Source organism: Triturus cristatus, chromosome 3_2, assembly GCF_964204655.1.
Source record: "Triturus cristatus chromosome 3_2, aTriCri1.1, whole genome shotgun sequence".
In the NCBI taxonomy this organism is placed as follows: Eukaryota; Metazoa; Chordata; class Amphibia; order Caudata; family Salamandridae; genus Triturus; species Triturus cristatus.
The window spans coordinates 301,292,127-301,316,666 of NC_140584.1; the positions used below are offsets into that span (position 1 = coordinate 301,292,127).

The window sequence follows — 24,540 nt, forward strand, 5'->3', positions numbered from 1 at the left end:
ATTTCATTTCATTTCATATAAGTGACGTTTGTGCATGTCCAACTTTCAATGTACTGTTTTTGTGCTGGCGTTCAGACCGTTTCTAAGGTGCATTCGAATTTGCCACCTAAAGTTAAACGAGGAGCAGGGAAAGATAATGAGATGTGCCCAGGATAACACCGTCGGATAACCAGAAAAACAAGGATTATAATCCATCTCTTCAGAAGACTCTGCCCACCATTTAAATAACAGCCCATATGACCTGCAACCATGGGTGTAGCTTGATCACTAAGATTAGGCAGGGTGTGAGCTGCAGATTTACCAACAATCATGCTAGCATATTGTGGTGTACAGAAGACGAAGGGACAACGCAAGTATGGAGGTAAAGTTAAGTTTATTCCATGTCACCTCATCCAACGGCGAGTCCATTGTAATTGCCGCTTCCTCAGATCTTCAAACCTCCCCAACGTTCATTCCCCAAGGTTCCTTGGCTGACCTCATCCTGCACGAGGCTCCACGCCACACTGCTCCCTCCCATACAAAACAAAACAAAATAAAAACATGAACACAAAACCCAGCACCCACCCCCAGGGGGAATACATCAATAGCAATGAAACTCATGAGAAAATCAGGAGATGAAAAAGAACAAGGAAGTGAGAACATGCCTGAAAAGACATTAAACAACAAAATCATTAAGATATGCATGTGTCCTGATCACTCTAACACTTCTCCTGTGAGTTTCAGACGAAAAGCCAGGAGCAACCTGCAGGTCAGAACCACCCAACCCATATCCAACCAGTTGTGGATTAGAGGGAACAGGAAGTAAGGGTGCAAGTGGCTGCTTAAGAACAGCAACCCTGGACTTGTTCCATATGCGACCATCATGTGTCTTAACATCATTGTTGAAACGTTTGATCACTTGCAACTTCCTTGTGAACCTGGACCCATTTGAGCACCCTTTGGGTGCTCTACTTTCACAAAATCACCCACCTTAACCACAACATTTCTCACATGCTTGCTAGTGTCAAAATACTCCTTTCTCTTATGTTGAGCCAAAATCTCCTTCTCCCTCCGTTCTCCCGGTGTATTATCAACACAGCCCTTGTTCCAGAACATCCAACCAGGACACATGCGTGTTGAGGGAGTACGTCCCTTGAATAATTCAAAAGGGGATTTACGAGTGGAACCATGCGGAGAAAAACGATAGCCATCAAACCTATTGGACAACTCTTTCTTCCAATCCAGATTATTGACTCTCACCAGCTGTATGCCTTCTTTAAATGTCTTGAACACCCTCTCAATTGCACCATTGGTTTCAGGATGATACAAAGCAGCCTTCTTATGCTCAATACCACACTCCTTCAGGTACATTTCTGTCTCATATGAGCAAAATTGAACTCTATTATCTGTGATTAAAAATCTGGGAAAACTGTCTCTCTTGAACACACCCTAGAGAAATCTGATCACTGTTGAGGAAGTAAAGTCTTGTACACACAACACCTCTACCCACCTAGAATGCAGGTCCATTATGACAGTAATGAAAGGAGTGGCATGTTCACCCTTAATGGGTCCCAAAATGTCCATCGCAACCTCCTCCCAGGGGTATTTCGGAAGAACATGACAAACCAAAGGTAACTGATTAGTTTTGAGGCCTTTGTCACAAGTTACACATTTCATACAATCTCTTACAATACACTCAATGTCATGGTCAAGAGAAGGTCACCAAAAGTCTCTCTGAAGTCTTGCCTTGGTTTTCACAATGCCCATATGTTGGAAAGTGGATTATTGGTAGGGGCAAATGTAGGTCTGCCACTAGCAATAAGGCCACTAACACAGTATAGGGCTCAGAATAGGTCTTAGGAAATTATTCCTATGCTCAACCCTGGGTAACGTGGCTGCGAGCAGGCAGGCTTAACTTCAAAGACAGGTATGTAAAGCATTTAAAAACACCAATTTAGTAAATAATTAAGACACAACACAAAATAAAAATCCAACACCAATTTGTAAAAATAGGTAATATTTTTATCTTTTAAATGACACCAAAACGAAAACAATCCACTGTAGGGAACTAGAGATATGACTTTTAAAGATTAGTCACTTTCTAGTGCTTAGAAACCAACAGTGCCCCTTTTGGTCATTTTGTTGCTTCTGACAGGGAAACATTCACCTTTAGCAATTGTTCTGGAGGATCTCTAACCAGTCTTGTGCAGCCCTCTCCAGCAGGCTGGGTCCAGTTAGAAATCCTTCCCGAAGTTCTTCTTGCGGGTCCCAAAGTATCCAACACACAATCCAAGGTTCTGAAATCTCCAAGAGGGTCCTTGAAAGTGTGAAACGCCAATTCCCACAATCCACTTGAACAAAACCCTTACAAATCCACTGGTAGTACTCCAGGTTAGGGATTCTTTGTGGTGATGTCCAGGTGAGCTCTGTTAACTTGTAGCTTGCAGGGAGTCCACTCTTTAGTCCATTTTGAAGCAGGTTTGATCCACAGTGCTGTAGTTTCAAATGGTGCAAAAAGGCTCAATCTTCAGAGTCCAGGCCTTTGGAAAGGACCATCGAACTCTTCAGAGCAGACCCTTCTGATTCTCTTAAGTTTCAGATCTGAGGGTCTCTGCCCTTCTCAGATACATATTCCAACTTCTCTGGGTCAAGCAGGAGGCCACTCCTGTCCAATGGGCTGCAGGGTTCCACCCAAAGGTCTGACCACTTCCTGCAGAGTGTGGCAAAATGCTAACCAAGAAACCACTATTCTTCTAAAATTCAATCTGTCTGAAGTTTCAGCAGGGAGAGAAGAGCTGGCCAAACACCCCCCTAGGATGTGTATTATCCATAGCCTCTCCCCCTTGCATCTGCTCATTCCTTTCTGAAACCTAACATCTTCCTTGGGTCAAAGAGGAGAGTTGTAAATGACCCTGTGGACCTCCCTTACTCTTAAAGTCCATGGTTTATGACTCCTCCCCCTGCTCTGGCATTCCTATGCTCAGCAACCTCTCCTCCCTGAGAGGCTTTCTAACCCCAAGGGTCATTGATCACCTCTTCAAAGCAGCCAGTCTCACCCACTTATCTCTGACCAATCAGGGCAGAGCAGCACAGGGTTGAATTTTGGTTTACAGACAAAAGAAGTCTTATAACTTCTTGTCTGTACATTTTACAATAAATTCAACAATACCATATTGTTGAATTTATCATTACCATTCTACTGAGTCCTTTAATACTAGTTTTATGGCTTTTCTTTCTCTAGTTATTAACTAATAACCTTTTCCAATGTTAACCTATGGCCTAGGATTTGCAAAGAGAAAAGTGACTTGGGCCATTTGTCCAGCACCAGGGCTTATAAAAACATATTTTATAAGTACGCTATATATATCAACAGGACCCCCACCCTAGGAACACCTAGGGGAGACTTTAGAGCTTCTGAATATGCAAAAATATTCCAGATCCTCCCTCCGCAGTGGTCCTACCACCAAAGTCGATTTTGGGCAGCACTTTATCACAATGTGGGGAGTGAAATGTGCAATTTCACTTTACCCAGGGCATATAAAACTCATTTTATAAGGGTCCACCTGGTAGATACCTGACCCCCCACCCCTGGGATACCTAGGGGATACCCGAGGGTTACCTAATATGCCCAAACATTGTAGGTTAACCATTTTTAAGTGACCCAAACACAAAAGTCGAGTCTGGGCCCAATTTACTTTTTAAAAGCAGTCCTGTAGCACAGAGCCATTTTTAAAAATACCTCAGACTTCAGCAGGGCACACGTGCAAGTGCAGAGAGGCCTGCTGGCCTCTTAACTGCCATGGCCTATTATTTTACTAAGGACTGATAGGTAGTTTCAATACCCCTGCTCTATTATGTACTAGGGCCCTATGGAGTAGGTCATACCAATCACAGGGGTACCCCAACCCTTAGTGTACCCTAGTGTATGTAGGTGTTTTCACTGTATTCTAAGTGTTTTCAGCATAGCACTGGCCCTGGGCCTGGTTAGGCAGAGCCCAGGGTCAGTCAGAGTCAGTTAGTACCAGCCAGCCAGCAAAACGTTGGGGGGTGCCCAGGGCACAGGATGACTTTGCAAAACCACGTGACCCTCATGAGCAAGTTGCAGAACTCTCTGTCTTAAATTCCTGGGTGGAATTAACCTCGTCCCTCTCAACTAAAATCCTCTGTCGACAGCTAGTTCCTCAAGATTTTTTTCCCACCTCGCTTTGTAACATCCCAACTCAGTAGAGCTTAATTTACCCAAACTCACAACCCGGATAATCAGAGTCATCTCTTCTTCCAGAAGCAATACGTCCAGCCACTCTTTTTTTGGAAATAGTTCAATAGGAAACTTCACACACACTCACCACTTCATCTTCATCCGAGTCATCTCTCACTAACACATCAGAAATGGTGACATTCACCAACCTGGACAAACAATCAGCAGAGTGATTGCTTGCTGCTGGAACATACAGTACATCAGAACTGAATTCTTGCAAGCTAACTACTCATCTCCTGATGCGTGCGGAGATAGGGTCAAGTCCTTTCTTAGAGAATATCTCAACTATAGGCTTGTGGTCAGTATGGACAGTGAATCTGGTACCCCACAGAAATTGCCTGAACCTGTTAACGGCCCAATGAACCGCAAGGGATTCCCTCTCGATGACAGAGTAATTGCATTCTGCATCTCTCAATGTCCGTGACATGCAGGCTATCAGATTTACCTTACCATCTTTGACTTGAATCAATAAAGCCCCAAAACCTTTGGAAGTGGCATCACCTACCACACGCGTGTCACCCAGAGGATCGTAGGCTTTTAAACAAGGAGCATCACTTAACTTTCATTTCACAGCATAGAACTCATTGGCACATTGTGAGTCCCACATAAATTCCACATTTTTCCTCAACAGTTTCCTCATGCAAAATGTCTTGCTGGCAAAGTCTCTCATAAATTTGCTGTAATATTCAACCATGGCAAGGAAAGAAGCCAGTTCCTCCCTTGACTTGGGAGCCTTTAACAATTTAATAGTCTCCACAAGTTCCGAACGTGGCTTAATACCAGACTGAGATTTTGTATCCTAGATAGCTGACCTCTGAAACACCAAATCTGTTTTTTTCGGCATTGAGGGTGCAACTTCCTCAAAACATTCCTAACCCAGTGATCATGTTGAACAACGGATGGCCCAAAAACTATAATGTCACCTTGATAACATTGCACTCCGGGCAAATCCTTCAGAATTCTTCCCATAATCCTCTGAAACACTGCTGCGGCTAAAATCAGTCCAAAAGGCATCTTCTTGAACCGAAAAGTTCCAGAAGGGGTAACAAACGCTGTAAGATCTTGGAATCTTCAAGAAGTTCAATCTGGTGGTAGGCTGACACTAAATCAAGGGATGAGAATATCCGTGCCCCAGTGTAAGTAGATACCATTTCTTCAATGTTGGGCAATGGGAACTTGTCAATAATCACCTCCTTGTTGAGAGCCCGCAAGTCCACGCAAAGATGAAAATCACCATTGCCTTTGCATGCCACAACAATGGGAGCCAGCCACTCTGTTGCTTCCACTGGTTCAATCACCCCACAGTCATACAACCTCCCCAATTCTTCTTCCATGGCTGCTTGCATGTGGAGGGGAACTCTGCGCACTTTAGCCACGGTGGGGGGACCATCTGTTCTAAGCTTGATCTTATGCTTATATCCTAGTAACTTCCCTCATTTGTTTTGAAATAGACTACCAAAGTCCTTAACAAATTTGTCATTACTAACAGAAACTTCATCAACTTGGACCTGGGAAACTCTGTTATGATGCAAACTTACACCTAGCTTACTCTGGTGAACAGACCCCGAAAGGTTATCACCTTGACCTGAGCCATATATCTTGCCTGACGTCACATTAGCACCAAGACTAATATCAGCTTAAAAATACCCAAGCATCTCTATCCTTGTTCCTCCATAACCTCCAGGCTGTATGTCCACAGGTACTTGTAAGTACACAAAATGGAAAGGAGGGATCGATATCTATACTCTTTTATAATAGGGGACTATAAATTCTCCTATAATAGGGACAATGTCCTCTAATTCAATATCATGCTTAAAATAGGCAACGATCACATACCATTGAAAACATGATTACAAATTTTAATTATAGTAATCCAGGGAGATACTTCATCCTGTTTTATCACACTATTTTCAAACATACAGTATACACATATATAAACACATATATACAACAATTATATACAAAAGACAAAGAAAAACAAGCAAATATTCATACAAATAATACATAATAGGTAATTGCTTTTCACCCAAAAAGTCAAAACAAGAAAGGAGTGTCCACCTATTCCATACAGGAAGTACACTCTGAGGTAGTCATATAAAGCACAATAGGTTCTACTTAATCATGAACCTGAATTTCAAGATTGTGTCAAATAAAATACATTCAGAAATTCATTCCACTAATTTCATCAGACTACTCTTTTTATAATGTGTCGACGCGGTCGTGTTTCGGCCTCCAGAACAATCTTGGCCTCCTCTGGACAGGGTGAATTAAGGACCTACAAAAATATGCAAAATCTCACATAAAGTATGGAATCATTATTCAAACTGTCTCAATCTCTGTGCCACCTTAAGCCAAATGTGGGTCACCGAAGGAAAAGTAAAAGTGAAAACTAATAATAAAAGGCAAAAAACACAAAAAAAACGCGCGCAAAACAAAAAAAATTGTGTCACCGGAAAAGACTTGCATGGAATAACTGCACATGCACATTGGTGCAAATAAGCAATACAAAGACACCAGTGCTCCGATTGAGTCCGCACCCAATGACCTTGGAGTTACCCAATATAATTAAACAGCCCCCTTAACAACTTGTACTCACACAGCAAACCTACCAAGCACACCTCCAATGCACAAGCAGGAGAATAAATAAAACAATGCGGCTAGAAAATGAGCACTCACTTACGCAACACCAATCAGGGTGCCATACCTCGCACCAGAATGTTATCGTGCAGAACACTTAACGTAACTAAAACGCCTAGTCACACGCGTTACTATACAGGTCAAAGGCCGCTTCATCCGAAGCCAGGGATATTTCTAAAAAATAATCGGGAACAAGAAAGGTTCCATACAAAACATGATCTTTCACACCGGCTGCTCTCAACTTACACGTACAAATCGCGGCCACTGCACTGAACATGGCCTATTTACTGACCTTAATCAAGCCGTGAGTAAATCACTCGGCTAAATCACTAAAACGGGCCAGCCAGACGAGCGCCAGCTTCCCGGGCGAGCACCATTAAATAAAATAACACAGCATCCCACGTAATCGGGACGCGCGTCGGGCCAACTATCAAATTAGACAGGGGACTACTCTGTTCGTGCTGTCGAGGCTGCTAAACATAAAAAAAGCACTCACATTTCCCATGCTCAAAACGCAACCACAGACACAGGACTGACCCTGTGGCGCATAGGCTCTCAGCTCATCAGGATTCTACAACGAAACATTATAGGAATGCAGTGAGGGCGAACAACTAACTTAAAAATGAACCCACCCCCCAAAAACAAATAGTGTACCAAAACAAAGAAAAATAAAATATCTTCCTATTCTAGCAAACTAACGCACAATTCCAAGAAATAATTGCAAAACCAGGAACTCTCTAAAGAGAACCAAAAAGTATGGTGACAACACATTGGACCCGGATCGGCACAGAGATGGACTTACAATCTCTAGAACGCCTATTAACAGTCCATAAAAAGTCAACAATCACCATTAAACATATTGTTTATTGGTGAACAAAGCACAAATATGTTTCATACAATAACACATATATTACACAAAACTATACATAATATATAATCAAAGCAAAATCTGTGGAGAACAGTATCGCTAAGCTATACAGAAATATTATACATATTTACATATAGTACGTTCGAGTAAACTACCCGACGTGTCTTGCATAGGAGCATCACCAAAGGTATACTGGTCAAATTAGTGCCCATATTTCGTCCCGGTCATTCAAACCCAACCTCGCAGTCTGATACTTTTCTATCATACGCGCTTTAAGTTTGTTTAAGGTCATTTGTAAAGCCACCTTATTTTGGGGTTTCACCACCAGGAGTACCGACCACCTGATATTCTTTTCATTGTGGTTACATTCGCTGAAATGCTGAACCAAAGGGGTTCCCTGTGTTTTACAACGAATTCTGGACTGATGTTGCATTATCCTCATCTTCACTGTTTGTGTTGTTTGTCCTATATATACCTTATCACAAGGACATGTAAGATAGTACACAACATTTCTCGTATTGCAGTTCGAAAAGTTCGTTTGAATGTGTTTTTTATCATTCAACATTACATATTTTGAGTTGGTCATGTAAGGGCAAACCCCGCAGCTGTTACATTTAAAATGTCCAACTACCGGTGGGAGACCCAACATGTTTCATAGGTTACCCTTAGGCGGGATTGACCGTGACGCTTTCACTAAATATTGCCGAATATTCTTTCCTTTGCGAAATGCAAACAACGGCTTAGGGATATCAAATTGCTGAATTAACCTCCAATTTCTTAGGATGATCTGTTTTATTTTGTTTGCTTTTGGGTTATAGGTCAGCACGCATGTCATTCGGTCCGATACCTGCTTCTCCTTAGGAGATAATAAAGTTTTGCGTGGAGTGAACCATGCTCTTTTTAATGCATTTCCAACCAGTTTCTTGGGATAACCTCTATTACATAGCTTGGTTTGTAGTTTTTCAGCATTTTCAAAGTAATCTGTTTTATTCGTACAGTTACGCCGGATCCTTAAAATTTGACCATACGGCAAATTCTCTTTAAGGGTCCTAGGGTGACCGCTAGTAAAATGCAATAAAGTATTACGATCTGTAGGCTTAGTTAGTGTAAAGACATACTTCTAGCATCCCCTCGTTGTTACACACGCACACATCTAAAAAGTTGATTTTGACATTAATGTGGTTAATAGAAAATGTAAGATCCACTAAGCGAGCGTTCAGCCAGTTGTGGAACACCACAAGTTGTTCCTGGGTCCCTGACCATATCATAAAAATGTCATCGATGAATCTAATCCATCGGGCAATATGAGTTTTAAAAGGTGTGGCATCATGAAAAATAAACTTCCTCTCGAAGGCGTCCATAACAAGATTCGCAATCTCCGGGGCGAAACAACAACCCATTGCTACGCCTTTCACTTGGGTGTACAATTCATCCTTAAAGGCAAAAAAGTTATTTTTAAGGCAGATCTTGGCCAAGGCTACAATAAAATCCATAGGTACTACATGTGGCCATAGGTAACAAATCCTTACCTCCCACAAACACGTCAAGCAAGGTTTGTTTGGAGATGATGGTAATACAAGAACAAGAGTCAAACTTCATGGAGATTTGCTTACCATTAATACCAACAACCTCTGAAGGAATAAACCATCACCCACTTGTAGCAACACCTCCTGACACATTTCCTGGGTCTTAGTTTTAAAACCTTTTCTGCCCCTGTTGCGACAACATTTACTAATCAGCAAACAAAATAGTTATTGCATAAAATTATGCTACACCAGAGCTGAGTGCATAAGCCAAGATGGAATTTCCACAAAAAAACACTAAAGAATATCCAAGAAAAGTTTGAGAAGCAACTTAGCAAACTTGCACAATGGTGAAAAAAAGACTTTGGCCATGTAAAATTCATTTCCAAACTCCCTTCAAAATACAGTACTGTGACTAAAGGAAAATAAAATGAAGAAACATAACATTTATCTGTGTGCTGAACCATCATTAACTGTCAAGGTTCTTGAACCAGGTATGGTCAGAGAAAGGAGGGCGAATTTGACGTTCCTCCGTGAATTTCACACAATCAAATAAGCCATAACTTTTCCAACCAGGGAAAGAAACAGGCACACAGTTTAGTTGTTTCTTCAATTTAAATAAACAAAACTAAGCTACGCGCTCAAGCCAATCCGTGTGACTCCGCACATGCACACAGCAGGGAAAGACGTGGGAGCAAGAGGGCGAAAGGACGGTCCTCTGCGGTCTTGCATGCACTCTGTAACACCAACGCATCAAAGGGTGCTAGATGGCGAACAAGATGTTCCTCTGAGCACTAACCAAACAACGCAAACATACTTTGAGAAGATTGAGTGCACAAACAGCAACAAACAACCCGCTGTTTAAACGGCGCAGTGCTTCTGATCTCACACGAGCTCCTTGGACGCTTCCGCCAGGGCTCGTTAACACAGCACTGTGCATGGGTCTAACGAAGAACCATGAACTCCTTTGACAGCATACTCAAAGAAAACGACATTGACTACCAAACCGATCCATCCCAGCAACCGTCAAGTGAATCTTCCAGACGTTGCCTACAAGCTTCAGCTACTCGCCTTGTTGAGGTGAATTACGCAGTATCCCATCCAGCATGGCCAGAATTGTGGTGTACAGAAGACGAAGGGACAACGCGAGTATGCAGGTAAGGTTAAGTTTATTCCATGTCACCTCATCCAATAAGTAGTCAATTGTAACTGCCGCTGCCTCAGATCTTCAAACCTCCCCAACGTTCCTTCTCCAAGGTTCCTTGGCTGACCTCATCCTGCACGAGGCTCCACCCCAAACATATCTATCTTGTTAACATACATTTTCTGAGAAGCAGAACACGAGGTGTGCCTAAGGGGGCAGTGGAAAGTGAGAGCAGTGCAGATTGTTAGCGGTACATAAAACAAAATATTTTATATAATAACCAACACTTTATAAGAGCTTCAAAACATAGAGGAGAGAGAGCGGGTGTATGTGTTTTAGTCTGTGTGTGCATGTAAAAATCCTAGGTGAAATCCGACAGACACCTCACCATAAATTTCAAAGAAGAAAACCATAGCACTCAGTCATTGGTATACACATGTCAAAAGGTCCAAACCGTAAGGACTTGTGTTAAACAAAAATTGTTATTAGAGATATTGAGAGCATTTTATGATCTTCAGTACATTCACATTCACAAATTCATCCTTCAGAACTGTACAACAGCCGACACGTGTTTCGTCACAGAGTGACTTTTTCAAGATTTGACTAGGGTATAGATGAGGTCAAAGATTCTGTGTGCTGAGACTCATATGGAGTAATGGGTATATAGTGTAATGCTCTCGGGAATGGCACCGCTGAGGTATGTGATGTATATTGGATGTATATTGGAGGACATGCAAATCCAGTCCTTGGAGGCAGAATAAAGTTTACACAGAAGGTCGTGTCCTGTAGTGAGAGTCTCAACCCTTGATCAAGTATAGGGCAGGTCACTGACTAAAATAAGTAGAAGTTGCTGTCAATGTCTAATATAAGTGGTGGCTGGTAGGTATAAACACGATTTCCAGTATTAGTCCTTAGGGTAGGAGCACACTGTGTACCTGGGATTGGGATAAAATCTGGATCTGTAAAATCTTTGAACAGCGTCCAAAGGCCCTGACATAAGACCGAGGTAGGACAATGTAACATCCTATGGTAAAAGACCATGTGGCCTTATGTAGGTCCAGTGAAATTATATTGATAAATGGAGATCATAATAAGATCCTGTCTGACAGAGTAAATCTCTCCAGTGTCTCCGTCAGATAGGAGCTTATTATGGTCAAAGATTTTACAAATCCAGAGTTTATCCAAATGTCTACTCATTTTATTCAGTGGCCTGACCTATATTTGAGCAAGGGTTGAGGCTCTCACTACAGGACACGACCTTCTGAGGGAATTTCATTCTGCTTCCACGGACTGGATTTGCGTCTCCTCCAATATATGTTACACCCCTTAGAGGGGCCATTCCTGAGAGCATTACAATATATACCCATTACCCCATATGGATCTCCGCACACAGACTCTTTGACCTCATCTAACCCTAATCAAGCCTTGAAAAAGTCACTGTGTGACGAAACATGTGTCGGCTATTGTCCAGTTCAAGAAGGATGAATTTGTGAATGTACCACAGATTACAAAATCCTCAACGTCTCTAGTAAAAGTTTTAATTTAACACAAGTCCTTACTGTTTGGACCTTTTGACGTGTTTAGACTAATGACTGAGTGCCATGGTTTCCTTCTTTGAAATGTATACACATTGGATCTTTTGGTCCAACGTGAGCTCACACCTCTGGTAGTAGGGTGTGGGATACCATAAAAGCACCATCTCAAATATTTGTGGCATTATTGTACTGTACCCACTTAAACTATATGTTCTAACAAGGTGCCATTGTTAAACCACTACTACCTCTTGTCTTTATAGACACCTCACCATACCCGACTGTAAGCATCTGTTTCCAGCTATTTACTAATGAAGAGATTTAACAAGGGAGCATAACACCCCAAACATCCCCCTGAACCTATGCCCCTGCCTGCAACAAGCAACTTTTTTTTTCAATTGTGGAGAACACTGTAAACTGCATTGCTATGAAGTGTAATCAGAAAACAAAAGGAAAGACACAAGGAAAAGGAAGCTTGAATCTGCTAATCCAGTCACCCACTTCCACCACTTCCTTTCTGCCTGAAAAATGTAGTATGTGAGCCAAGAAGGGGTGAACTGGAAGCATTACCACCATTTCAGACGAGATTAACAAAAAACTACCCAGAGCTAATTCACATGCAAGCATGAAACTTGATGGGCCTGCATACGTTTTGTTACCGTCAACTGTATACTTTTTGGGACTTTAGGATGTGGGCCTCCACAGTCTACAGCCTCCACAGTCTACAGAGATGAAGACATGAAGCTTGAACAGGCCCTAGATCCAGGGGCGTGAATTAGTCAGTGAGATTCAGGGTTGTGAATCTCACATTTCCCAACTAAAAAAGCAGTAGGCCACAGAGTGGAGGGGTGAGGTGACCATAGTTCGGGATGGACTGTTCCCATCTTTACTGATATGCATTGGGTGGGCCTCTGTCTCGAGAGGCACAGTGGGTGAAAAACGATGGGTTGGAAGGATACCCAGAGGGATAGCCAGTGGTTAGACTATTTGCAAGCATTCGTCCCATCATCTTTTGGGTGTTTGATTATAAGTAGTACGCCTGGAAACCTGAGACTGGCTCAGCTTTCTATGCAAATGCTTGTGAATTCCAAAAAGCTGTACATTTGCACCCATTCTAGGAGTACTCCTATGGGTACAGATTTAACTGTTTTTTTGGTAAATGGGTTGCTTTATATATTTATGAGCCTGATCCAAAAAACGAACACCTTTAAAACTGTTAGTGAAATAATAACAACAAGAAAAACCAACACAGAAATACCAGACCTGAGTGAGCGCTCCCAGACCCATCTACCAAACCAGGGGTGTCACATCCCAAAACTCCCTGCTGAAGCTACGCCCCTACCTTGGTAGTTGTCCCTGGGAACTCATAACTACGGTCACATACAACACAGCGGACTGGACTCCCTGCCTTGGGATCACTTATTTTAAATGTATTTTGACTGCATGCAGTGTTCTTCGCCTCTGCTACAAGAAGCCTTGATGGTAGAGTTGCCCAATCAGTGCATATGGTCATGGCTCTGTGTTTCAATGTACTAAACCCAAGTCACAAATAGAGGAGGGCACACAGGCAAATTAATGGTGCTGCCAGAGCTGAGCCATAGGCATGGCTTGGTTCTCCGTGCACAAGCCAAGCCTTAAAATGTTTGGCACGTATATTGTGTAACAAACCATAATGTCAAAAGACAATACAATCTCTTCAAAATTCAAAAAAGTGTATTCCTTAAACATGCAGAAATGTTTCACCTTAGTACATCATATTATATCAGTGCATTAAAAGTGATAGTTTTTAGAAACATTCATGGCTCGCCCCCCAACAATGCCATTAGTGAACTAAGAGTAAAATCAGTTGTTATGCAAACCCCACACGTGACTAGATTCCTATTATAGATGCAGCAACATTACAGTCTATTAAATCAAACATAAGAGATAATTGTACTGCGCACATTCTGAACTCATGTATTTAAAAGTGTTCTCATATGTAATAATAAAGAAAATGGAGGATCTGTGAAATAAAATATTTGCCTAGGGTCACATTATTTGGACAAGCAAGGAAGCCGGTATTTATTCTAGGTTATCTGGTTTCATATTTTGAAATTCAGCCACCAGATATCTACCTCTCTCTCTCTCTCTCTCTCTCTCTTGCTCTCTCTCTCTATCTCTCTCTCATCAAATGTCACTGTTTTGTCTTTCATTCTTAGCTCTCGATGAGAAAAACTGGCACATAGATAGTAGCCCCAACTCAGGGCCCCCAGACCCAACTACTAAGCCAAGAATGCATTTACAGCCTTACATGAATGAGCAAACAGCAATGATGTACAGGGCTTCTGTGTGGTGCTGCAGAACACCCTGACTTGCACACAGCCCCGGTACCGTGTAATTAGCTTTAACTTCAAGTTCAATTCCCAAGTGAGTATCTATCTATCTATCTATCTATCTATCTATCTATCTATCTATCTATCTATCTATCTATCTATCTATCTATCTATCTATCTATCTATCTATCTATCTGTCTGTCTGTCTGTCTGTCTGTCTGTCTGTCTGTCTGTCTGTCTGTCTGAAAGAACCTCAAGACCTGGCTCTTTGAATCACCTAGACAGAGCTGCTCACACCCCCATGCCTCTCATTTGTTCTGTCAACAACTGTTTACATCTGTTTGCTATGTCTGTCTTTATGTCTATCTTTTTATCTCCACCTGTTTGCCTATGACTAGCTATTTATCTGCGTACATCTTTTTCTCTCAATCTTTCTGTCTGTGTGTTTCTGTCTGTCTGTCTATCTATCTACGTACATCTTTTTCTCTCCATCTGTCTGTGTGTTTCTCTGTCGATCTTATTGTGTACATCTTTTTCTCTCCATCTGTCTGCCTGTGTGTTTACGTCTGTCTATCTGTGAATGTCTGTCTGCCTGCCGGATTAGCTATCTGTGGCCTCTCCTGTGTATGTCAATGGATGGCTGGCTGACTGTGCATGAACAAGAACAGGTTTAAAATCCTGCTCACAAGCTGTAGTGATCCTCCAGTGAACTTTATTGCCTCTGCGTCATGGGAGTTTCCTCGATATCCTCATGATTGGACAGAAAAGTTTGAGTCTTCCTCAATTCTGAGCTATCCTTCAGCTCATAGGTCAAAAACCTGACCAATAATATGTTCTTCCACCTCTGTCGCCTCCGCAGGGATCTATCTCTACTTTTGACTCATCATACCATTGCTTTCGTCCTTGTTACAACTGGGATATGTGTGATGGCGCTGACACATTGTCTATCTGTCTGAGGCTGAGAATGTGGATTGGGTGTGCATCTAGGAGAGACCATAAGGGATACACTTTGTATTCCATGTGTCGAAGACAACCTGAGGTGGTGGAGGGTCTTGTGTGAAGCTAACCTGGTCACTGGTGACTTGAGAGCTCTGCGTACGTGCATTACCCGTAGAAGGTTACAGTGCCCTGGGGTGGGGATGCCAGGGCCTCTTTCCTTCGCAGCTTGTGGCCTATCCCTGCCAGAGCACTCCCACTTCCACCCCCTTCCTGCCTGATCTGCACTTACAAAATAGATAGCCTGTTGTCTAGATCCAACACACGACTGTACCTGGGCCTGTTGGAACCAGCCCGGCAAGGGCTCCTGTCGCAAACGGCCTTGCGGTGGCCATACAAAGTTTGTTTGGAAGATACTCAGAGAATGTAACTAAAAAATCTGACTGATCTTCTCTAATAATATATATGTTGAACATATTATCCATAATATTGATCCATATTTTGTCATGATCTAGAAAGGACCTGTGCACTCCTACGGCTGAGCTCTAGGGATCGAGTCTGTTTGACCGCTGCCTCCCTCCCAGGCTTGGATCAGGGATGGGAGAAGAATCCTGCTAGAAGTGAAGATATATGATCCCTGCCGGGGCAGGTGGGGGAGGCCTTCCTGCTGTGAGAAGCCCTGCATGGAAGGAGGAGCTGCCTGTGAGGACCTGTTGTAAGTTCTGCCTGTATGTGCCCAGCTGCTGTGCAGACAGAAAAGCTAGCTTGGATAAGCTGATTTGCCTGGAGTCCTGGGTAAGAGTCTTTTCATACACTTTGTGACAGATAATGTGTTATTATAGGAAAATAAATCCATAAGTATACACTCATCACCTTATATGTTATTGATGTATTAATCTGCCTATATATGGATATCACGATAAAGGTGCATATGTATGCATATCATTTTTTTTGTTTATTTTTTTTAGAATATGTCTATTTAGTTTTCATTCCTCTAATAAGTATAAAAGTTATATAAAGATACATAAGCCTGACAATGCCTAGTCAGGGGTAGTAAGCGCTATAGAAATACAATTACAAATACATCCTGATGGGTAAGCCTGCTTTATCTCTGACTCTGCCTTTACTGTAGGGAAACCTTTAGTTTAGTTGCCTCAGGAAAACCTCCTTTCATTCACTACCTTGAATAATTCAGAGAGGTAATTAGATGAGGCGCTTATGTTTTACTGAATAACTTTTGCATTTCACAAAGTATTGGTTTAGGAAGGTTAAGCTTCTAGCCACCAGCTAAGAGACGTTTTATGATCCCATCCTTACCCTGCTTAAATTGCAATTACATTAATGAGATAGGTGCCTGCATTTTGACTTACATACATTTAAAAAAGCATTTTCTCACTCTACCGCCAGTGGAAGGATTTGCTTCAGGTTTCATATTTGACGAGTCTGACATAATTCCTGTGAATTATAGAAAAAGGTTGATGGGTGCGATATAAATCCCATGAGTAAGGACTTTTAAACCTCTTTTGTTTGTGCAATAACACCAGACATTTAACATAACATATAGAAAGGGTGCAGATCAGAGGGCTGTGTAGTGCTTCTGAAATTTCCAATATTAAGCGGTTAGGGTGTCTTATCACACTTTTCGTAGTGTCTTGAACTTCTCTAGTTCATGGGATTCACGTCACGGTAAGCCCTGTACATATAGGCACACATGCAATACATGCAGGGCTTTAAGTGGGATGAAAAAACTGGGGGTTCTCTCAAAGGGGCGTGGTCGATGTAATTTAGGGCGTGGCTTAAAAACACCCAAGCTAAAAATCTGTGCTTAATATAGTGTGCCGCCCGACTGGTATTTTGCTGTTTCCATCATTGCATGCAGATATCAAGATACATCAAGTGACATTACATATAACAAGCCAGGACTTTGTCAGTGATTGTTAGTTGAATCAAATAAAATTAGCATCAACTATGGCTTCGTTGTATATACAATATTGTAAACGCTTCCATTCTGAGACTGTGAACGAACTAAAACGAGTCTCTTTGAAGTTACCTCAAAGGCAGTGAAGTGTGGCGCTGCTGCAGAGTTAAGATTTATTTTTTCGGTCTGTGAGCAAAAATAAAGAGCTGGATAGGGCCCCTTCTCGGCACCTGCTTGGAGAACTGCCGGTGCTGAGGACAGGCAGGACCCGGCCCACTTAAAGCCCTGCATTAATGTACCCCTTGTTCATTATTTCCTGGTGCGGTGCAGCGCGCGCCGAGATAACAAGGCTTTGCAGGCCTGGTGGATGGGCAGAGATTTCCCGCCATGCCTGCCACGTGCTAAATATAGGAAGGAGTCGGCAGCTGTGCTCCAGATTTGAATACCATCTTTTATACGGGAAGACAGAGAGCACGCTCTGTCCGCTCCACTTCTAGGAAGCGGGACACTGGCTGCTCCAATTGTGCGCCCTAACAAGGTTTGTATTTTCAATATCTCTGTCTGGCTGTAGGCATGGAAAGAAAGAGAGGAAGCGGGGAGAGAGGGAAAGCGAGCAAGAGACCGAGAGAGAACAAGGAAGAGAAAGAAAAAGGAGATAGGAAGGTGAGAGTGTGAAAGGGGAGGGCAGACAGGAAGAGAAAAAGAACATTAATGAATAGAATATTGGGAAATATTCTTTTTTTTTTATTTGTGATAAACTTGTACATTGTGTTTTCAAAGACTTGATAGATGTGAACGTAGCTATTTAATTTCCTTTTCCAGTTTCATCATCACACGTTAACAGACTGTTGTTTAACTGCTTGTTGTTTCACTTTTCATAAAAACAAGTGTTATCTAATTTGTAAATTAACAGTATTGCAAAATAATAACATTATTTAACAAACAATGTGGGAGTAGTATTGATAAGGCACAGTACACAGGACTATACGGGGGACCACACAGTACACTCAGACCAGGGTACAAGGTGGTGCAGGGGCCTAGCCTATATGCACATGGCCCCCGGGGTTGTTTAAGTAGGGTCAGTCTTAGGACGGGTGGCAAGTTTAAGAGGGGTACTGCAGGCTCTGGGAAATGGTAGGGGTGGCTGTTGCAGGCAGAACAAACTGTGTAGTGTTAGTTTAGGTGACCACCTCCCTCCAGGTCACTATGGGTAATGTTTCCAGAACAGGATTGTTGTGGGATGGCATTCTGCATTCTGGGTGCAGCCGCATTGATTTGCTTCCATTGAACTAATTAGACTAACACACATGGGGGCAGATTTACAAGCCCCTTGCGCCACTTTTGCGTAACTTTTCCCATGTCAAAAGTGACGCAAAAGTGGCGCAAGGGGCTTGTAAATCTACCCCATGAAATCTGTGGTTTCTATGTGAAAAGTACAGGACTGGAGACAGTGTCGGTAATGACATGTAGTGAGATGGTCACCCTATGTTAGTGAAGTAGCGGGAAGGTTATGCATGATGGTGGATGGAGGGGAGTGCAGTGTGGGAGGGACTGCAAGAGAGTTTCGGGGTCACTCTGCCAGATCCCATGTGTCGAGCGCTGGAATACTTTCGACAACTCATCCTTACAAGAAGCATTTGTTCCATTGCATCAAATGACGTAATGACTACAACTCCCACAATGCTTTAAAATATTAACTGAAAGCATAGGACTGGAACTTGAAGAATATTAGGGAGACTTATAAAAATTTAGGGCAGATGCAGTTCTTCAGATAGCAACTGGGGATTTTGGTGAATTCCCCAAAAATCAAAAATCTACTTCAGTCACAGATGGGAACCTGTAGCAGTGTATTTATGACATTTTGAAGCAGGTTTTTGCAAACAGGGCCCAGTAAGACAGAGAGACTATAACTTGGGAGAGGGTGTGGCATTACAGCCAGAGCTGCTGACTTTGGAACTAGGTAAGAGTTTCGGCGATGGCGCAGCATCCTGTGATTCTAGGTAAATCACTCAATCTCCCTGTACCTAAAAAAATGAATGTGACTTTATGTAATATAACTAGTGCTCATGTGAAGTGCTCCAATACCTGTGGGTCGAGTTCTCGCTGTATAAAAAAAATGGAAATAGAGACATACCAAAAGAGACACCACGAGGGTCAGTGGTCAGTCAGCCTGTGGTGTGTGACCTGGGAAAAGCAGCCCCCAACATTGACAACACTTTAATTCGAATATTTTGCAAAGAAATGAAGGGTCGCTGAAAAAAAAAGAAAGAGGAAAAACAATACCATCGAGAGCAGCGAAGGCCGAAAAGTATGTCTGAGTAGAGGTCGGCAAGCCACTGAAAGCTCGAGCCAGACTCGGGCTTGTAGCCTGGCTTGGCTCAGGTCCTGATGGAACCTCAAGCCCATGAAGAGCCGTGCTTTCATGTGGCTTCTGCCTGCCCTCTCTCCTCAACCCAGGATTTGGCTTCATGGCAAGAGCTGCTGATTTTGGAGCTGGAGAGCGGGTTCCAGTCTTGGCTCAACATCCTGTGATTCTGGGCAAATCACTTAATCTCCCCGTGCCTATAAAAAATGAATGTGACCTTGTGTAATGTAACTGGTGTTCATGTAAAGCCCTAGAGATTGCGCTATATAAAAACTGCAGAAAGATGCAGAAAGAGGTAAGAACAAAGCTTTAACGTAAGGAAAGACAAATAGATACCCATTTAGTGGCTTATTTGTATAAAGTAAAACCAGAAAACCTGGTTGGAATGTGGCTTCTCTTCCCTGCTTAAATAGTGCTATCTTCAGCAAGTAATTTACTTCCCCACAACTCCTTTTTTTCTTCATTATCACATATGTAGTAGTCGAAGTGTGGGTGGGGGGGGATCTGAGGGGTATGACATGCCCATACTTTTTTAATTTTAGAAAAACAGTTCCCCCTACTTTTTTGGGAAATGATAACCCCGATGGTACCGTTAATGTTGAGTGCAAGGCAGGGAGTCTCCTGTACTGTGAAACTGAGGAAGACACAGACAGCTAAACTAACCTCCTTGCAAGGGTGTCTGCTTCCCTGAAAGAAATGTAAATATGCGCAACTGGTCAATCTGCAAATGTAAAAGGTGCTTGGAAGCCTATTGGCTTTAATAGTGATGGAATCACTTGAAGTTTCCTGATGACACACATTTATTCTTTTTGAGACTTATTATAAGGGAGCTACCAGCCAAGCTGTGAAGTGTGTGCATTTAAAAGACAGGTCTTAAAAAGAGGTGTATTACTCAAATCTATATTTTGGATGCAGTTTTGTTTTATCCTACACCTTTTTGCGCAATTTAAAGCACGCTATCTTATACTCTGTGTAATGCAAGTTTAAAATAATGACTTACATGTTCACAGTGCTTCCTGTCACAGACTGGGACCTCGTAGCACTAAACATCGACAAGTCACTATTCTCCACTGCACCAACCGATTCAGTTCTGTAGCCCTCTGGTTACAGACATAGACCTCTGCTGTGCATTAACTAATATAGATTTCATAATGTACAATAGTGCATTTCTCACTGATTAAAACAGTGCTTAATTTGAGCCAGTAGTTTCCGGTGCTCGGCACTGACACTTAATTGCCGCTGCCTGCACTTATGACAGCTGGCACATGGTGGCCCTGTTTGTGTAATTTAAAGATGAGCAGAAAAAAAGTTGTTTGATAATTCAATATACATTAAAAACAACTACTACCTGCCACCCAAGCCACTCTTAAAGCTTTGGCGGGCTCAGGCTTAATTGTCAAACTTGTAGCAGTGTGATGGTTAGTAGTTGTGTAAGTATTGTCATTGGCAGTGCTGGTAGTAGCAATGTGTGGTGCAAACTGCGGTGACCTCTTGACGAGGGCCCTGGTACTTATTAACATAACTTGCATTTAATTTTCATTTAAACTGTGCCTTATTTTAAATGTAGTTACCTGCAGGTGACAGACTGAAAAAAGTTACAGAATATTTAATGGCATATTTACAAGCCCCTATTGCCTCAGGAACGTCTTTTTTATGACATTCCTGTGGCGATAAGCTCTTCGTCTTATTTATGAGGCGGGGTTAAAGCACTTAACGTGGCTTAACGCCGCCTTGTATATATGGCCCCCCTTCCCGCTACACTTAGAGCGAAAGGGGCCTTCAATGGGTGTTGCAGTGGGCGTTCCACCTCAATACCCATTGATTTTAACTCTGCCCTCTATTTACAAGGGTGGTGTAAATAGGAGGCAGCGCCAAAATTAAGCCCAGGGAAAACATGGCGCAATGAGGAGAAATGGTTAATTTCTCCTTATTTTTGCTGTTTCTGGGTGCTGCATTGCTCAGCGCACATAGCAACAGCACATCGCCATGAAAGATTGCTTATGTGCAGTAAGGTGTCCCTTCCTGATATAGACAATCATTTAAAAAATGACGATTTGCAACTTATATGTGTGCTGCACAATGCAGCACACATAGGAGCTACAATTCGCCATTCTGGATTGTTTCTGTGCAGTCACATAAACAATCATTCCCCCCAATGCGACACTCTTGCACTATGGTACAAGGCAGCTTGATTTTGCACCAGAGCTAGGGGAAACACAGGGGTACGCCGCATTCTTGTGAATACGGCGCATGCCTGCGTTTTCAGAATGGTGGAGCATGGCGTTAGCAATGTTTCATAACGCCACACTTTGCCAATTCCTTGTGAATATGCCCCTTGGTTTTTTTAGCCACGCCTTTGATCGCGCCTCCACACTCACTCACCACGCCCTCACTGTGCGCAGCATTACCGGTCCCATACATTCTTTTTTTAATGCACTTCAACCACTGCTCATATGACACCACTTACAAAATGTGCGTACAGAATACCACTTGTACAAAAACCTTTTGAGTTTTATTTACTAGATGATATTGTTGCTCTATAATAAAGCTGTCTTGCCTCTAAGTTTACTAATGGTTCATGTTTAAAAATGATCACTTTTAATAAGTACTTCTCAGTGTGATGCTATAATGTGACTTATTAATGTGGAAGATTCCATGTGTTAAACAAGACACTTTGGGGGATTTTGAAGAGACGTGCACTATTTTAGGTGATGTGTGTGGTATGATTTACAGAGCAAACATTTTCAGGGCTTGGCTCTTGCGCGGGCTCCAGGAGCTGAGCCAGACCTGGCTCGCCCACTTCTATGTCTGAGCATAGCGCCGAAAGGTACAAGACTTACAAATATGTAGGGGCAGATTAACAAGCCCCTTGCGCCACTTTTGCGTCACTTTAAAGATGGGAAAAGTGACGCTAAAGTGGCGCAAGGGGCTTGTAAATAAGCCCCGTAGTTTTTAGCATTACCCTGTCATCAGTTAGCCTAATTGTTATTGATAGAGTACTTTTGATTGTCCATGCATTTACTTTATATATACTTTTCATGGCATAAAGTGCCTTCCGGGGTACGTCATGTTTGTTGAGGGTGGGCCAAGTTTTTTGCACAGTGAAAATCACAGTTCTTTGATGTATTGTTCAATACAGAGTGAACTCCCTGCCGCGTCCCCCGCACCACCCCCACACTTTTTCAAACCACACCGTCTCCTTTCAGGGCTTTCTGGCGCCATTTTAGAATTAAAGCAGTCTGTTTCCCCCGTCAGATGTGTTGGCTGCGACCGTGTGAGGCGCAGCATGCAGACCTTTGTTTACAGCCACACACTGAAACAAAGGCAGTTGTGAGAGGGAGGGGCGGTCCCAGCTGCCATACCCCGTCCCCAACTGCCAACCCGCCTTTTCCTCTCACAATACTGAGTTTACGCTATAATAATATTAAAAAAACTCAATTTCAAGAAATGTTAGTACTTTTCTGAGTATAACACCACCCTCGCTGAAACGTGATGTGCTGCCATAACATGTCAAGAACTGGAATTAGGCGCGAGTCTCCCGACAGTTTGTTAAAACACAAACAATGCCTTAACATTATTTTACCTTTGTCTCTCACACCTTCCACCCGACCACTCTGTTGGGGAAATGAACTTTCGCTGTTGTTGCCCCTTAAACCTCCTGCTTTCTTTTTCTCAAATATTGGCATGCTTTCCTAAACCGCCTTCATACTCATTCTCAAAAATTGGCATGTTTGTGCTGGTTCCCCGTTTGCCGCTTGGAAGAGCCACCGAGCCCTCCAGATATTGTCCTATTGCAAGTGTGCCAGCCCTGCTGCGAAGATGACGTGCCAGGGATAGCCCCCGAGGTGCCCATTGGGGAGGAGCTGTGACCAAAGGCACGAGCTATCAACTTTGGAACTGGGGGACAGGGCTCGAGCCCCGGCTCTGCTCAATAGTCTGTGATCCTGAGCAAATCACTTAATCCTCCCGTGGCTAAAACAATGTGTAAGTGATCTGGTTCGTGCTTTAAAACTGCAATAAATAAATGTATGTGGCAAATCAGTTGATAATTTCCTGGCTAACTCGTGCTACATACTTGTCATGAGGCAACAATGGCCGTGCTGTGAAGTGCCACTACCATCATCACATGAAATGTAGAAATGCTTTTTGTTTTTGCAGTTTTATGTAGAGCAAACTTGGCGCAAGGGCGTTATAGCTCTTTGAATGGGCACCAGATTACATTACACAAATATTTTTTTTACAAGGAAAGATTTAGGGCCTCATTACGAAGTTGGGCGGACTCACGTCCATACGAGACCGTTGCGGAATCTGGAACGACTGACCTGCGGTCGACGGTCCAGACCGCAGTATTAGGTTGCGACCGCACATGATGTTGTGGCACACTCCCATTTCTCTATGGGAGCTTGTGCTGAAGTCGGAAACCGGCCGCAGCACAAGCTCCCGTAGAGAAATGGGAGTTTTTGTTCTGCCACTAGGACTGACAAGGGGGCACCATATGTGCCCCCAGCCCCACAACCAGAGGCCGCAGTAGAAAGGGGGCCCTGCTAGGGGCCCCCAAAGTCACTTTCCAACAGCCTGTGAGAAACCGACATCGTAATCCCGACGGCAGAAACGCTGTCCTTAAGGGATCACGTGCCGGTTCTGACTGGCCGACGGGCTCCTTGAAGTCGGAATTGAAACTGAAGATGTCGGTCAGGTCGGAGGGTTTCCGACCAACATTAAAATCAGGCCCTTGGTAATTTGCCCAGAATCACAGATGTTGAGCTGGTTGAGCCCTGGTTCCTCAGTTCGAAAGTAGGTAGCTACGGCTTTAAGGCCACATCTCCTCCCAAATAGTGGAAGAGTGTAATGTACGGTCCCAATAAAAGTTAGCAGGATAGCAGAGAAGTGCTAGCCTTGCATCATTAAACGTTGAGCTCAGAAGGGCCAATACTGCCCCATCAAAAGGACAGCTTCGGTCCTACTAAAAGTTTAGTCGCCCTGCTAAGTGCCCCACAGTCCTATCACAATTGTAGCAGTCTTCAATGAAACCGATTAACACAAAAGAGCTTTTTGATAGTTGTAGGGT

General features: G+C 42.9%; 1 protein-coding gene across 2 annotated transcripts in view; it reads right to left on the reverse strand.

The window, feature by feature from the left end:
- The window catches only part of LOC146857210 (trophoblast glycoprotein-like), a 91,933-nt gene extending 68,749 nt beyond the window's left edge, over nt 1-23,184 (reverse strand). Inside the window, exon 1 of one of the 2 annotated variants that reach the window (XM_085647689.1) lies at nt 23,056-23,184. In XM_085647689.1, coding sequence (XP_085503815.1) covers nt 23,056-23,158 — 103 coding nt within the window. In that variant the 5' untranslated portion in view covers nt 23,159-23,184. Of the gene's footprint in view, nt 1-7,166; nt 7,299-23,055 lie in introns of those variants that run through there. The other variant, XM_085647690.1, reaches the window with a different exon arrangement.
- Nucleotides 23,185-24,540: the final 1,356 nt, after the last annotated feature.